The sequence below is a fragment of the Conger conger genome, chromosome 14 (assembly GCF_963514075.1).
Source record: "Conger conger chromosome 14, fConCon1.1, whole genome shotgun sequence".
Lineage (NCBI taxonomy): Eukaryota > Metazoa > Chordata > Actinopteri > Anguilliformes > Congridae > Conger > Conger conger.
In genome coordinates, this window is record NC_083773.1 from 40,627,485 (window position 1) to 40,644,197 (window position 16,713).

The 16,713-nt window shown below is 41.3% G+C and overlaps 1 protein-coding gene across 1 annotated transcript; it reads right to left on the minus strand.

Moving 5' to 3' along the window:
• Positions 1 to 11: 11 nt before the first annotated feature.
• Positions 12 to 16,713, minus strand: ctsa (cathepsin A). Its single transcript, XM_061219189.1, has 15 exons — positions 16,705 to 16,713; positions 16,024 to 16,184; positions 15,508 to 15,619; positions 12,930 to 12,980; positions 9,126 to 9,212; positions 8,722 to 8,877; positions 7,001 to 7,092; positions 6,688 to 6,772; positions 6,033 to 6,124; positions 5,752 to 5,830; positions 5,158 to 5,306; positions 3,827 to 3,902; positions 2,624 to 2,713; positions 1,877 to 1,978; positions 12 to 1,161 (listed from the first exon to the last, which is right to left on the minus strand). The coding sequence occupies exons 2-15, from the start codon at positions 16,182 to 16,184 to the stop codon at positions 1,078 to 1,080; spliced, it is 1,416 nt and encodes a 471-aa protein (XP_061075173.1). The 5' UTR covers positions 16,705 to 16,713; the 3' UTR covers positions 12 to 1,077.

Genomic DNA, 16,713 nt, shown 5'->3' on the forward strand with positions numbered 1-16,713 from the left:
GAATCAGAAAGTTTGATGAGACATTTATTGACAAAAAAAACATTGTCAACAATCTGAAGACCAAAGAAAGGTAAACACCAGCTGTCTTATGATCCCTTTTTAAGAATGCAGAATTAGCCTTCATTTTCAAGCATAATACCCAGATTTCCTCACAAATCTCTTCAGACTGCAAATGGTTGACATTTTAGAACTGTCATTGAAGCCTGGTTTCAGATGCTCAGTTGTTGACAGAGTAAAAGTGAAATACATTTTAAAAAGGCAAACTTGTGATTTAATTCTTAAATTAACTCTTTTTCCCTTCAATTCCATTAGCAACCTTTGAATCTTAATGATTAAAACGAACTAACAGGCAAAGTTGTCAGTCTGACATCAGTGCCATCGTTAGTTACATTTCCTGTCACTTGGCTCAACAAGTTTGACCAACATAATGGACATGATTTTTTTTTTTTTCCCTCATAGCAAGGCAGGCAAGATCAGAAGCAATGGAATCTTCACCAGATATTAAATTATTTACAGCAGTACCTGGTCATCACAGCAGTTTTTAGAGACAAGAAAGCAAAAAATGTACAAAAAATGCATTTGCTTTTACCCAATATTAGTAAAAAGAAAAGAAAAAGATGTGCATTCATGGACGCATAGCTCAATGCTGTACACCTCAATCCTGTGCAAATCACATGACACAAAAGGTATCCAATCGTATCCAAGAAGGGCTGGTGTGCAAGTATAGGATTGATTGGTTGACCGAAGGCCGTGATTAATTGATTAGCTGAAACCAGCGTTTGGCTGGGATAGAGAAAGAGCCTGAAACCACACCTGCCCTTCTCAGACAAGATTAGACACCTCCGATTTATCAATGCCCCCCCCGGGTGTATTTTTTGGATCAACCCAAAGACCCAGGTTCTCACAGTGCACAGCAGTACTGGGGAGGGGGGACTGCAAGGGGAGTTCGGAGAGGGCACACAGCTAGTGGTCGATGTTAGAGAGGTACAGTAAGGACAGACAGTGGAGGTAACCCAATCGCGTAGACACCCTCTGTGGAGCGAGGCAGGGGCGTGGAGTCACGACATCGCCCCGGTCTTAATACGGCTCCTTATTCAGGAAGCGGCTGAACATGGTGAAAGCAGCGGCTGGCTTGTCCGATGGTACCATGTGACCCGAACCCTGATGGACAAGTGAGACACCGGTGATATTCGGTGCAGTCTGCAGTGCAATTTTCTGTTCTTTCGGCTCTGAACTCCAGTACGTTGGATTTGAAATGAAACGATGACTATGAGATTAAAAGTACAGACCCCAAAAGCCTTGAATCAAGACTAGATACTGAAAGCTCTTGTACCTGCACAAAGGAAGCAATCGAATACATCGGACTAATCAGAAACCACGGAGATGCCATCTGTCCAATTAGTTTTGGTCCCCTAAAATTGGATATGCATTTAAATACCCTCAAATCAAAGGTGAGTCTGCACTTTAACGCAGTTCATTTCAAATTCAATGTGCTGAAGTTGAGCCACATACATGTGTGTACATAATACGCCCCCTGCTGTTCACACACGTTATTACATGTTGTTACACATTGCATTATTTAAAAAACGTATATGTAAAACGCTGCATGCTACAATTATGAACATCAACACAGAACTCAAACGACCCTAAGGTCGTCAATGGTCTCCTTGCTCTTGTTTCACTGTGAAATGGTCAGTTAAAGAACCTACTATCATTAATGTGGCAGAATATCACACAGCATACAAAAAGTCATAATCTTGAACAAACAGCACGTGACATCCATTAAGCCCATGGCAGTCTGACCCAGTGCAGGGCTGAGTGTTTGTGGTCTGTGGTTCAGAGCATGCAGACTCCAGACCGCAGGGGTCAACCTTACCTTGACGGTGAGAAAGCTGAGGTTGGAGAAGTCCTTAACGAAGCCACCGACCTGCTGACCATCTGCGGTATTGTAGAGCCAGGTCCTGCGCTTTACTTGCACCTGACACACACACACACACACACACACACACACACACACACATATATATATATATATATATAGCCATCTTGATCTTCAAAGATACATACACAGGTATGCACACTTGCAGTACCACATTAGATGACAGGTCAGACACAAGAAACAGAAACATTTGACAAAGAGAGACGAATCATCTGACTGAGGGCAGCATCACAACACCGCCCAACTGAGGAGGAAAGGCAGCAGAGGAGCCATTTTAGGAGCCATTTTCCCCATATCACAGTGTCAGAATGTCAGAATGTCAGTGCAGGAAGGACGAGGTGTTAGTTGGGGTTGGGAGCGGGAATCCGGTACCACTACAGCAGCTTGCAACGTGCAACGCAGATTTCACACTTATGTTACACACTGTACATTCTCCTGACCATTATCAAGCTAGCCAAAGTGCCAAAACTGAAATTATATAAATTATAAGTATAAAGTATAATTTAAAATATTAGAACAATTAAATTGTTCAACTACTTTGCATTTGCGAAATCTAAACTATACCCATCCCTAGTGTGAATGGAACTGAGCGGAAAATGTATTTAATTTAGGAAAAATCATAATGAGATATGGCCATCTAATAAAATGACTTAAGTGATAGACAAAACAAAACACGACTCTTACCTCTTGCTGAAGAGACTCGACAAACCACTCATCCCCAAGGAAGTTGCAGGCCATGTCGACGTCTCCATTATACACCAGCACACGGTACTTCTACAGCCAGGAAAGAGCAGCCACGTCAGTGCACAATTCACTACTTATTCACTATTCCCTCTTCAGTGCTTTCCTCACACGCTATCTTTTTGATGGTTACGTTTCAGTTACGTTTTCAATTGGCCCAGTTTTTATGAGCAATGAAGGATATTTTGAAAAAAGATTCTGAATGGCTAGTACAGCATGTGATAAACATAAAAGCAGTTTTGATATTAGGCCGGCACTGATTTCCTGGTGGCATAGCTACATTATAAGAGCTTATTTAAAGATGCCTGAGGATATTTTCTTGCTCTAGACTATCCTAGAATGCTTCTGCAGTGACTGTATAGCTGGCGGGTGTGAGGATAATTTTCTTAATTGATTGTAAGGATAATTTTCCTAATTGATTCTTAATTTACAATGTGTGTTAACAGAGATAATCACGTGATCAAAGATAACCTTTTATTATAATCCTTATTCCTATTAGACCACTTCTTTATTAAGTGTTAAAAGGGAGTCTTCCTTTCTCTCTTTCTCCCAACACGCAAACAGCCTTTCACTTAGATGTCTCTGCTTCACCCAGAAGGGGGTAGCTAGTACACTCCGGTTCTCATAGAAGGCCAACAAGGGGTAACAGTGAAGACAAAATACTGATAACAGTAAAGACCAAATACTGAGAAAAGTTAGCAGCCATCTGCGTGCATTTTTTTGTTTATGTTCCCCCCAGTATGCAGTATGCTGAAAACTGCATTTAAGTCATACTGTGTGTATGTGCAAATTGAAGAACTATCAGAAAGCTGGTAGGCCTTCCACTCTCTTAATCCGTCTGATCAAATAAATACGAAAGTTAAACTGAAGAATAGCTATTGTTGTGTTTTTACTGGATTCGTTTTATCAGACGATGCTCACCTGTTATATTTCATTTGTGCATTTTTCCCCCCACACATGGGTTATCAGAATCTTTTGTAAATATCCTAGATATCCTTCAAACAGAAAAACTCTCTGGGTCAAAATATTCACGAAACCTGCAATAATTAAACCCAGAAAGTGATCTTTCTGGGAACACACAAACTCAAAAACCCTGCCCGGTGGTAAGTGAAGAGGATCTTTCCTCCGAACAGAATCTCAGCTCACCAGTGCTCCCAGTAACTTCAGGTACTGGCTCTTCATATCCATATACAGGCGGCCGTAGTTGAGGTTCACCTCTGCACTGCAACGACAAAGACACGGGCTACCATGGAAGCGTCCATAGACAGGGCCAAACAAAACACCAGTGCAAGCTCAGATAATTGACCTTGCGTGTCCCAGTCATTTACCTTAACCACTACGCTGCAGGCCGCCCAACATTTTTCTCTTGACGGCAACAAACCTCCCAGTCCCTCCTGCTAAAAAGCAACACCAATGCTGCCACTTACACCACTACCAAGCATGAGGACCTCGATGGGTGTTGCCTGGGTGTTGAGTTGTGTAATTTCCACCAAACATATGATCTCGTGTGGTTAGCGCTCAGCCCGTGTGATTCTGTGTGCCTTCAGGCCAAAGAGCTCAACCTTTTTTCAAAGGGTCTCAGGGTCTGTCACATAGCTTCTGAATAACACCAGTCGTGAATGGCTGTCCTCTCTTAGAAGTGGCTTCTGCAAAGACGCTCTCTTGAAGAGGCCAAATCTGTGAAGCGCTGAGGAAATTGTTGGTCCCTAGACAGTCTGTTATAGCTCTGCGATTCTGCCAGTGTTGTAGCTGCCTCATTTTTGTTATAATGAATGCAGTTATGTTTCTAGGAAGGTTCAAAGCTCTTCCAATATTTATTTATCCTTATCTAGGTTTTTTTTCCTCCTCATGGCAAAGTTCCAAAGCCAGTTCCATGGTCTTCTGGTCGGCGTGGCTGGTCTGATCTGCCATTTCAGTCACCTCACAAAGTGATATTTATTCTAGTGATATCATGCAACTGGACACCGGTGGATTTGAAATCAACACAGGTGGTCCTTGTTAATGTATGCAGAGTAATAAAATAAATGTAATGTACCTGGCCTAATTTAGGTTGTGAATACAAACAGGGTGAATGCTTCTCAGAGTCATATTTATGTCAATATTTGATTTACATTTTCACATTAAAAAAATTAAAGAAATATAATTTACTTCAGCTTTGCAGCACAGCAATACAAAAAAGAATAATGGGGATGAAAAGACACTGTACACATTACATAATAAACCTGGTCCTGGAGAGACGCAGGGTATGCAGGTTCATGTTCATATCAGCAACCAATTCAGTCCCAAGAAACCAGGCGAAGCAAGTTAACTGTAATGAACTGCATTTCATTCAAGTGCTAAGTAACAACCAACAACCACTAACTTTATCAGACAGGAAAGTACCTGAACAAAGCCAGTCATCTCTTGATAAATCTACGGTTGACAGGAACGGTTAGCTGGACAGGGCCCTGACGGAGCCGGTTTGTTTCAGCCTTTACCTGCAGACAGCCCACTTCAGGGCATCAGGGGAGATGTGCAGGGCGGAGCGGACGTAGGGGTTGTTCAGGTACATGGTGGAGGGGGTGGAGTTGGTGCACGGCGGTTCCAGGCTCACCGATTCGTGTACAGAGGCGATGCCACGGAGTTTCTGCGAAAAGGGTTACAAATCAGACAGGCCGCCATTTTGTCTCAGCGGAGGGAAAACATGCACTGCAAGTCACCATTTGAACTGCATTGACTGCTCTCCGGTCTCAAGTGGGTGGAGATTTTGCGCTTTAAAAGGGGCTAATAAGGGGGTTAAATACATTGGATTAAGGAATATATTTCAGGTTGAGTTTCGTAAGCAGAATAAGGGGGCATAAGTGGAAATCAAAAAAAAAAAAGTCAACTTCACGTTACACCAATAGAAGGCACTTGTCACAAAGATACCTGTCAATGTGTAAATAAGTTCCCATGTACCAGCAGATACCCTTGGAGTGATCAAGCCCGAATGCAGTACTGGATACTCTATACGATGTTCCCAGCTTATTTAGGGTCATGGTAGGCTTGTTCACCCCCACCCCCCCACCCCCTTTCCCCAGATTGTCAGTTACCTCAGTCCACATGGCGGTCCAGGAATTGCGGACAAAGTGGTTTCCCAAATCGTGAATCACCAGATGGCCTCCCTCATACCTAAGTGCAGAGGAACAGAGCCATTTTGCATCCACAACAACACGCAACAAATCACCGGGAGCAATGGCAAATCACAAGCACCTCTCAGTAACAGTCCGACACATAACCAGCCAAATACGGTATAGATTATATCAGCGTGATTTACAGTATTATGGCAGTACTGCAGATATGTTGTACGGCTTTGTATTACCACGCATCTTACCTGACTTTCGGAGGCACCCCACCAGGACAGGGCGCATACAGGTTATACATGTTCAGCCCTGACTGGTACACGATGTACTGCACCTCGGCCAACTGGAGACAGCACGTAGATAAAGACGTTTATTATCAGAATAAATACAACAATAAACAATGACAAATGAAGAAGAAAGAGGGGGAATGAAAGAAAGAACAAGTAAACGATAAAATTCTATCAAAGTGATATCTATACATTGCATTACATTATTGGCATTTGACAGACGCTCTTATTCAGAGCAACGTACAACAAAGTGCAAAGTGCATGCCCATCACCAGGGACAAGTGCGCTGAAAGACGCTAATACAGTTTCAAGTGCTAAGTGCTAAGAGTACAACAAAGATCAGAACTAGGGCCTATTTCATTAATCTGATTCATCAATTATATTTTTATCAAAAAATGTTTTTTACACAGCACAACGCAATAGAATGATATACACTTCTATATGAACAATAAACAGCTCACATAGGCTAACAAAGGATTTGTAATTTCTTGTTAGTGTCGGAGCAGGGCTAAGTAACTAAGGTAAAGTAACACTTGGTCAGTCACAAAAAAGGTGCAGAAGTAGATGAAAAAAATAATAATTATAAATAAAAGAAATGAAACTAAATAAATGAACCCACGTTCTTTGAGCACTTTGGATTTTTGTTGTCATAGAAGTCACAAGTCCCATTTTTGCAGCAGTATGACTGCAAGTCTGTCCACAGCCTGCGAGACAGAACAAAAAACAACTCGGTCACGACCCGTCTGGAGCTCTGGACTGGAGGTGAACATCAGGTGATACCGAGTGTGACTGCAAACATGCCTACGTGTGGAAGAGAAGAACTATTGTTCTCTCAATGAAGCATTTGTGCCTGTGTCTGGGCACTGCATTTCTGCCATGTCATTGTTTAATCACAAGCGTTTCTGCATTCAGTGGATTATCATCATGCGTACCTTGATCCCAGGAGCCCGTGGTAGTAAGCAAAATACACCAGTGAATTATCGTTCATCTCGTAACTGGACATCCCGTTACCCACAGCGATACCCTGCGGGACAGAAAAGCCCAAATATGTTAATATGTACACTGGCAGAATGCCCACAGAATCCTAAAAATGTGGAGGGGTTTTTGCATACAAATTATAAGTCAAAGTAGTGGACACTGATCCAGGAGCAGTTCCTAAGGGCATAATCTATAACTATATTAGCTAAATAATCATAAACGTTTGAATACTACAGCACTTTTTAAAATGCTCGGTATTCTGATACAGACATTTAGAACAGTTCACCTAAGAATTACATGACTTTTACAAGAACTTTCAAGTACTTCATTCCATTTCTTTTAGAAGCCTTAGGGCTTTTAAGGATCCGGTGGACCTTGTTATAGAGCCAGTCAGCCTGCACTACCACATTAAAGACAAATTATCCAGTAGCAGCTCTGCATGGGCAGCTGTAGGACTGCATGTTCTCATTTCAAAGTTCTAAGTCAGTGTTCTAGAACCTTCTGTTTAAGAACATATTTGTGATCTTGCACCTGAAAGACATATGAATTTCATGGTAACAAATTACTCCAACCCCTCACCATGAGGCTGACATAAGGCTATGTTACACATGACATAACAGCTGTCAGAAGATGGCAGATGCTGTCAGGTTATGTCAAGTGACATAAAATTCAGATAAGAGCATGTCAATATTATGACCCTGACATTTACTGATGTAATTATATAATTTGACATCAACTTATATCATCAGTTGTGCCATCTTCTGACAGCGGTTATGTCATGTGCATGACCATGTTATGTCAGCCATATGGCGAGGGGTTTAAGTACCAATTGTTGCCAATTTTATGATCAGACAGTAACAGTGTTAAAGGTCACAGTGTTAATGTAAATAGCTCACTTAAAAACCTTAGCCCAGCAATGGGACAAGACTAAAGGGCAGTGTACACTATACGAGATTATAGTGAGATACACGAGACTGTTATCAGGCACGATCGGCTTGAATTTGTCAGGTGTGAGGTCTTGCGAGTAGATTCAGTGTTTCGATTCCAGGTGACCAATCCGGAGGTGGTTCCATTTAAGACGTTTTTCTGATCAGGTCGGGAGCCGTATAATCCATGCTAATATAGACTCACTGAGCACTTTATTAGGAACATTTTTACTTTATTACATTTAATTTGATCTAAGCGACTTTGACTGTGGAATGGTTGTAGGTGGCAGACAGGGTGGTTTGAGTATCTCTGAAACTGCTGCCCTCCTGGGATTTTCACACACAACAGTCTCTAGAGTTTGCAAAGAATGGTGCAAAAAACAAAAAGAATCCAGTGAGCAGCAGTTCTGCAGACAGAAACGCCTTGTTAATGAGAGACGTGAGAAGAGAATGGCCAGACTGGTCAAAGCTGACAGGAAGGTGACAGAAACTTAAAAAGTTTCACATTACAACAATGGCATGCGGAAGAGCACCTCTGAACACACAACACATCATAACTCTGTAGAGGAGAGGCTACAGCAGTAGAAGTCTAGAAAAATGTTCCTAATAAAGTGCTTGTGAGTGCACATGCTCTCGGTTCTCGCAACCTGACCTTGTGTGTGCATCCGAGCTCCGGATGTCGTAACCTGCGAGAACGCTGCATGATGTCGCCTTAAGCCACCAGCAGCGTCGAGCGGGCGAACTCTGACCTGCAGGTTGATGCTGCGGTCCTCCATCACGTGCTCTGCCAGGGTGGGGATGTAGATGCCCCCGTAGCTCTCGCCGGTGAGGAAGAACTTGTTCTTGCTGTACTCCGGGAAAAGCTGGAAAAACCGCTTCAAGGCCAGGTAGTTGTTCATGGCCACCTGGAAGAGCAGACATGATTCACAGGAAGCCAGCGTACCCTTCCCAGGTTCATACTTTCACAAGGAATATTTGAGGAAGATTATTATTCGTTTTTATGCATTACTAAAAAATATTACTGATGCACAATAAGCACTGATCTCAGAATTACCAAGGCCGCAAAATCACAACCACATATTTATAGGGAAATCTGAACTTTTGAAATATTTTATAGTGACATCCGTCATTAGGACACATCAGGACAGCTCACCTCGGGGTCATTGGTGGTGTATTGCTTGTCATCAGAGTAGGAAAAGCCAACCCCTGCAGGTGACTCCAGGTAGACCACATTGGCGATCTATGGACAACAACATTTACCTTCTCATCAAGCCCTTGTCATGGCATCTCACCAAGTCAGAGGGGGATCTCAGGCAACCCACCAACACACCACTCAATGACTGGGACTTGGTAGTATCATTCATTCAAATGTGACATTTTGTATGCATAGGAATTTGAGATAATGGCCCCATCATGTTCCTGTTTGCTTGGTAAGCTAACGCCAACATTCAGTTATTTTTAAACGCTGTGAAACCAGTTCCTTTTTCCATCATGTGTGCACAAGGAACTGAAAGTGAGTGAAAAATTCAGTACGCCCTTTTGCTGAAGCTTTGGTTTTTAGGTCTAACTGAATAATTCAAAGTTAGAAAATGAAATGAGAATACCTTGAATTGTAAATTCATATGATGTGAAACAAATTCAATAAATTGCTTCTATGCTTTTACACAAATGCATGAACCATAAATATGACCAGAGATTGTCATGTTTTTTTTTACATATATAGCCTAAACCTAGTAGTGAAAGAGTTGAATATGGGAATGTTATGTAAAAAGGGTAGGTGTAATAAGCTAAAGCTTCAGCCTACACTTTTTCGGTGAATATTTTTATTCATTATTTCTATGTGCATTCATTCTGTAAAAATGTTAATAAGGACCAAAATAAAACTACTACATCACGGTATGCATATAAGTGCTTGTAAACTCAAATCACAAGACATAACGAACCATTTGGAATTATGATGGCCGCAAACACAAATGGCAGAAGCAAAAAATGTAAATCTGTGGTAGGTACAAACAATCATATGCATAGATAGGAAGCTGGTGCCTTAACTTACTAAAATAAAAACCCAGTGATGCATTTCACCAGCATCACACCCTCCTACCATATCTCGAGTGAGTAAAACTGAAACTTGAAAATATACAAATATTGACTTACCTCCTGGCATGCGATACATTTGACACAATATTTTGGTATGGCATTTCTGTTTCGAAATAGCTGCCAAGTCGCAACAAATCCATATGAGTTTGTCCTACTCTCCTGTGTATCAGGTCCAGACCTGCCATATCGACGGTGTGATTTAACGCATCAGCAGCTGCACCAAGCCATCTGAAGCCGGACCCATCACATTTATTAACCCTTTGAAGAGTAGGCTTTTTGGAATGCTTTTTCAAAATGTCAAAGTTCTAAGATCACTTGATTCAATTACCAGTAGTGATCATTTCATCAGCATTTTAATGTTTAGTTCAGAACATTCTAATCACATGCTTGTGATCTTGAAAAATCTACAGTGCATCCGGAAAGTATTCACAGCGCTTCACTTTTCCCACATTTTGTCATGTAAATGGAATAAATTCATTTTTTTCCTCAAACTTCTACACACAACACCCCATAATGACAACATGAAAGTTTTGAAATTTTTGCTAATTTATAAAAAATAAAAAACTAAGAAATCACATGTACATAAGTATTCACAGCCTTTGCTCTATACTTTGTTGATGCACCTTTGGCAGCCTCAAGTCTTTTTGAATATGATGCCACAAGCTTGGCACACCTATCTTTGGGCAGTTTCGCCCATTCCTCTTTGCAGCACCTCTCAGGTTGGATGGGGAGCGTCGGCGCACAGCTATTTTCAGATCTCTCCAGAGATGTTCAATCGGATTCAAGTCTGGGCTCTGGCTGGGCCACTCAAGGACATTCACAGAGTTGTCCTGAAGCCACTCCTTTGATATCTTGGCTGTGTGCTTAGGGTCATTGTCCTGCTGAAAGATGATCCGTCACCCCAGTCTGAGGTCAAGAGCGCTCTGGAGCAGGTTTTCATTCAGGATGTCTGTCAATTGCTGCATTCATCTTTCCCTCAATCCTGACTAGTCTCCCAGTTCCTGCCGCTGAAAAACATCCCCACAACATGATGCTGCCACCACCATGCTTCACTGTAGGGATGGTATTGGCCAGGTGATGAGCGGTGCCTGGTTTCCTCCAAACATGATGCCTGGCATTCACACCAAAGAGTTCAATCTCTGTCTCATCAGACCAGAGAATTTTCTCTCTCATGGTCTGAGAGTCCTTCAGGTGCCTTTTGGCAAACTCCAGGCGGGCTGCCATGTGCCTTTTACTAAGGAGTGGCTTCCGTCTGGCCACTCTACCATACAGGCCTGATTGGTGGATTGCTGCAGAGATGGTTGTCCTTCTGGAAGGTTCTCCTCTCTCCACAGAGGAACGCCTGAGCTCTGATAGAGTGACCATCGGGTTCTTGGTCACCTCCCTGACTAAGGCCCTTCTCCCCCGATTGCTCAGTTTAGACGGGCGGCCAGCTCTAGGAAGAGTCCTGGTGGTTCCGAACTTCTTCCATTTACGGATGATGGAGGCCACTGTGCTCATTGGGACCTTCAAAGCAGCAGAAATTTTTCTGTACCCTTCCCCAGATTTGTGCCTCGAGACAATCCTGTCTCGGAGGTCTACAGCCAATTCCTTTGACTTCATGCTTTGTTTGTGCTCCAACATCCGCTGTCAACTTTGGGAACTGTGTGCCTTTCCAAATCATGTCCAATCAACTGAATTTACCACAGGTGGACTCCAATTAAGCTGAAGAAACATCTCAAGGTTGATCAGTGGAAACAGGATGCACCTGAGCTCAATTCATGCGATTTCTTAGTTTTTTATTTTTAATAAATTTGCAAAAATCTCAAAAAAACTTTTTTCACGTTGTCATTATGGGGTATTGTGTGTAGAATTTGGAGGAAAAAAATGAATTTAATCAATTTTGGAATAAGGCTGTAACATAACAAAATGTGGAAAAAGTGAAGCGCTGTGAATACTTTCCGGATGCACTGTATATGTACCATTCTATATTCCATGTAATTGGACAGTTTGGACTAATTTTATTATCCAACTAGAAGAGTTCTAAAAGGGATATTTCACTCCAGAAAGTGAAAAATCCCTTTAAAACCTGAGCCCAGCAATAAGACTAAGCCAAAGACAACATGTATCACTGACAACACTGAGAAATCTCTCAGCAGTCCAGTGCAACCAAGCATGGCTCCGGAGCCTGAGAACAACAAGCCAAATGGAAGATAAAACGGTCATATTTATCTAAGATATCTGCGTTCTTTATGAATGGAAATTTTAAAAAAGCCTATTTCTATGACGAACATTGACTAATGAACCCATTTGGCAGGAAATTAGTAACCACAAATATGTTGGATCCGGACGTGACACAAAGGCTTTTTAACATCAGTCCATCCCAACAGCGCTTTGGATTGTCAGTGAAACCTTTTCCATCTGGATTTCTGCCTGCTAAGCCGTGCTTCCCCACATCCTCTAGAGCACTCAGCCCCCAGCTATCAGAATGCACGCGTCACACAACAGCAATTGATTCGCGAGACACTGCTGTATATTCATACCAACAAGTGTAATGGTGAATACAACCTTGAATGTACAATTTTGAATTAAGAATTACAAAACGGAATGCAGTCAATGTAACTGAATTGGTTTTGGCTGGTTCTTCCACACACACCGGACACTGCTGCGAACCCCAACCAAAGATCATGTGGAACAAGCTGTGCTGACAGTGATGGTCTTGCCAGAACCACATAACTACATTTACACCATCTTTGTCCTTTTGCCGTGATCAGTGAAAGTTACTGGCACACAGGGTATTTACAATGTCTATGGATAGTGGAAGGACATAAACGTGCATTACGGGCAAAGGTTGGGAATATAGTCATAAGGGACCGTGTACCTTGTTCCAAGCATACGGGTTGTAGTCAAGGGAGGTGCCATCATCCTGAATCTGTACAAAAATACAAATTAATACAAGTTACAATCAAATCACAAAACACAGTATTTTCATTCCTGTCTATACATGGTTAAATGTAGGTACATTGCTTTCTACAATTTATTATATGCATTTAGAGTGCCCTTTTTCATTACTTTTTTTGGCATATTTACACATACAGCAGGTTCAGCTTATTCAGCCAATCTGCAAGTCTCTCTATACTGTAGTGGAGTTTTCAGAATAAAAACACCATTGGAACATTGATACATCAGTCGTACAAGTTTGGCAGAGAGGGAAATTAATTTGTGAAGTCGCCATAATGCCATTATCAGGTTGTCAGGTAGGGGTGTGTGCATGTAGTGTAGTGCAGTGTATGTGTGTGTGTGTGTGTGTGTGTGTGTGTGTGTGTGTGTGTGTGTGTGTGTGTGGTGTAGTATAGTGGTGCGTAGTGTAGTGTAGTGTAGTGTAATGTCGTGTAGAGTAGGGTGTGTGTAATGTAATGTAGTGTAATGTAGTGGAGGATGTGTGTAATGTAGTGTAATGTAGTGTAGGGTGTGTGTAATGTAATGTAGTGTACTGTAGTGTAGGATGTGTGTAATGTAACGTAGTGTGTGTGTAATGTAATGTAGTGTAATGTAGTGTAGGGTGTGTGTAATGTAATGTAGTGTAGGGTGTGTGTAATGTAATGTAGTGTAGGATGTGTGTAATATAATGTAATGTAGTGTAGGGTGTTTGTAATGTAGTGTAGTGTAATGTAGTGTAGGACGTGTGTAATGTAATGTAGTGTAGTGTGTGTAATGTAATGCAATGTAATGTAGTGCAGTGTGTGTAATGTAATGCAATGCAATGTAATGTAGTGTAGGGTGTGTGTAATGTAGTGTAGGGAGTGTGTAATGTAATGTAGTGTAGGATGTGTGTAATATAATGTAATGTAGTGTAGGGTGTTTGTAATGTAATGTAGTGTAGTGTAATGTAGTGTAGGACGTGTGTAATGTAATGTAGTGTAGTGTGTGTAATGTAATGTAATGTAATGTAGTGTAGTGTAGGGTGTGTGTAATGTAATGTAGTGTATTGTAATGTCGTGTAGGGTGTGTGTAATGTAGTGTAGTGTAATGTAGTGTAGTGTAGGGTGTGTGTAATGTAGTGTAATGTAGTGTAGGATGTGTGTAATGTAATGTAGGGTGTGTGTAGTGTAGTGTGTATAGTGTAGTGTAGTGTAATGTAGTGTAGGATGTGTGTAGTGTCATGTAGTGTCATGTAGTGTCATGTAGTGTGTATAGTGTAGTGTAATGTAGTGTAGTGTAGGATGTGTGTAATGTAGTGTAATGTAGTGTAGGATGTGTGTAATGTAATGTAGGGTGTGTGTAGTGTAGTGTAGTGTAATGTAGTGTAGTGTAGGGTGTGTGTAATGTAGTGTAATGTAGTGTAGGATGTGTGTAATGTAATGTAGGGTGTGTGTAGTGTAGTGTGTATAGTGTAGTGTAATGTAGTGTAGTGTAGGATGTGTGTAATGTAGTGTAGTGTAATGTAGTGTAGTGTAGTGTAGGATGTGTGTAGTGTCATGTAGTGTCATGTAGTGTCATGTAGTGTAGTGTGTATAGTGTAGTGTAGTGTAATGTAGTGTAGTGTAGGATGTGTGTAATGTAATGTAGTGTAGTGTAATATAATGTAATGTAGTGTAGGGTGTTTGTAATGTAATGTAGTGTAGTGTAATGTAGTGTAGGACGTGTGTAATGTAATGTAGTGTAGTGTGTGTAATGTAATGCAATGTAATGTAGTGTAGGGTGTGTGTAATGTAGTGTAGGGTGTGTGTAATGTAATGTAGTGTACTGTAGTGTAGGATGTGTGTAATGTAACGTAGTGTGTGTGTAATGTAATGTAGTGTAATGTAGTGTAGGGTGTGTGTAATGTAATGTAGTGTAGGGTGTGTGTAGTGTAATGTAGTGTAGGACGTGTGTAATGTAATGTAGTGTAGTGTGTGTAATGTAATGCAATGTAATGTAGTGTAGTGTGTGTGTAATGTAATGTAGTGTAATGTAGTGTAGGATGTGTGTAATGTAATGTAGTGTAATGTAGTGTCATGTAGTGTAGTGTGTATAGTGTAGTGTAATGTAGTGTAGTGTAGGATGTGTGTAATGTAGTGTAGTGTAGGATGTGTGTAATGTAATGTATGTGTAGTGTAGTGTAGGATGTGTGTAATGTAATGTAGGGTGTGTGTAGTGTAGTGTGTATAGTGTAGTGTAGTGTAATGTAGTGTAATGTAGTGTAGGATGTGTGTAGTGTAATGTAGTGTAATGTAGTGTAGTGTGTATAGTGTAGTGTAATGTAGTGTAGTGTAGGATGTGTGTAATGTAATGTAGTGTAGTGTAGTGTAGTGTAGGATGTGTGTAGTGTAATGTAGTGTCATGTAGTGTCATGTAGTGTAGTGTGTATAGTGTAGTGTAGTGTAATGTAGTGTAGTGTAGGATGTGTGTAATGTAATGTAGTGTAGTGTAGTGTAGTGTAATGTAATGTAGTGTAGTGTAAAGAGGAGCTGACTCACCAGGAAAGGGCCGTGCTCGGTCAGTAGCCCATCCAGCGAGCTGCACCCTGGGCCTCCATTCAGCCACAGAACCACAGGGCTGCTGGCTGGGTCTTTCTGAGCCTCCACAAACCTGCAGAGATGAGCAGAGGAGCACTTATTATGAGTTATATGTTGAGGGACAGGGGCATTCAAAATGAGTGCTATAGTCTGGTTTTGAGCCTGTATTAAAACCCTACTAAATTCTCAACTTTCTCAATTTTCTCAACGGACTGAAAAGGTCAAATCACATTGTTGTAAATGCAAAGAAACTGAATCTGGGTATGCCTGAGTATGTTTTACCACTGCCTGAATCGGTTTAAGAGTTAAAGGGCACAAGCCAGCAGTTTTGCTTCCTTCTTCAGAAAATCATGTGATGAAGTGTAACTAATGTTCAACGAGACAAAAAAGTAGAGCCATCACAAAGCATAAAGGTTTGCGAAAAAACTATATTTCATTCAGCCTGGTCCACAAGAGTGGGGAAATTATCGTACTAACCAGTAATGCAGGTGTTTGTTCCCGGCGACGTCCAGATAACCAGAGTACTGCTTGAAGCTGGGCTGTTTCTTCAGTCCTGGGAGGGATTTGATTTCGTCCTTGTCTGGGGCCCCCGTTGCCCCCATCGTCCCCAGCAGAAAACAAAGCACCAACCCACGCATCTGCAAACACACTTGAAGTTACACTTCAAGCTATTCTTCATTCAAGAAATGTTTATCGTTTCCAATAATTCCAACGCGAACACCAAAGTTTTCTGGTTCTATTAATGCACCCATGTTACGTGCTGCTAACCTACCGGTGGCGGAAGAGCTAGTAGCTTCTTGGTGAGCTTTAAACATTGGCTATAAACTAGAAATATGGCTATGCAAGGAAACCTGGTAAACTACGGCCAAAATCTGAAAAGTCTCATCTTGTCATCAACTCTTACTTTGGATTGAAAATTACGCTCGTCTGTAACTACTTGGATAAATTCCACCGATCGTGTGAAAGTTTTAATAACATCATTCATTCGGGAAAAAAATCACAGTAACAACTAAGACATGAGCTGTAAATTAAGAAGCTAACTATGGACTAAAGAAATAGTAACAACGCTAATTACACGGTAAAAATACAGAGCAAAGACAATAACTTTATTAGCAAATGAAAAAAAAATTCAAACCTCACCTTCCGGGCGAAACCTACCACTCCAGT

Bases quoted from the DNA above. Each gene is read 5' to 3' on its own strand.
- ctsa (XM_061219189.1), bottom strand. From the start codon at position 16,184: ATGCGTGGGTTGGTGCTTTGTTTTCTGCTGGGGACGATGGGGGCAACG. The intron at 5,831-6,032 runs GTAAGATGCGTG...CTCTGCACTTAG, and splicing joins GGGGTGCCTCCGAAAGTCAG to GTATGAGGGAGGCCATCTGG. The intron at 1,162-1,876 runs GTAAGGTTGACC...CTTGTCCATCAG, and splicing joins TCAGCTTTCTCACCGTCAAG to GGTTCGGGTCACATGGTACC.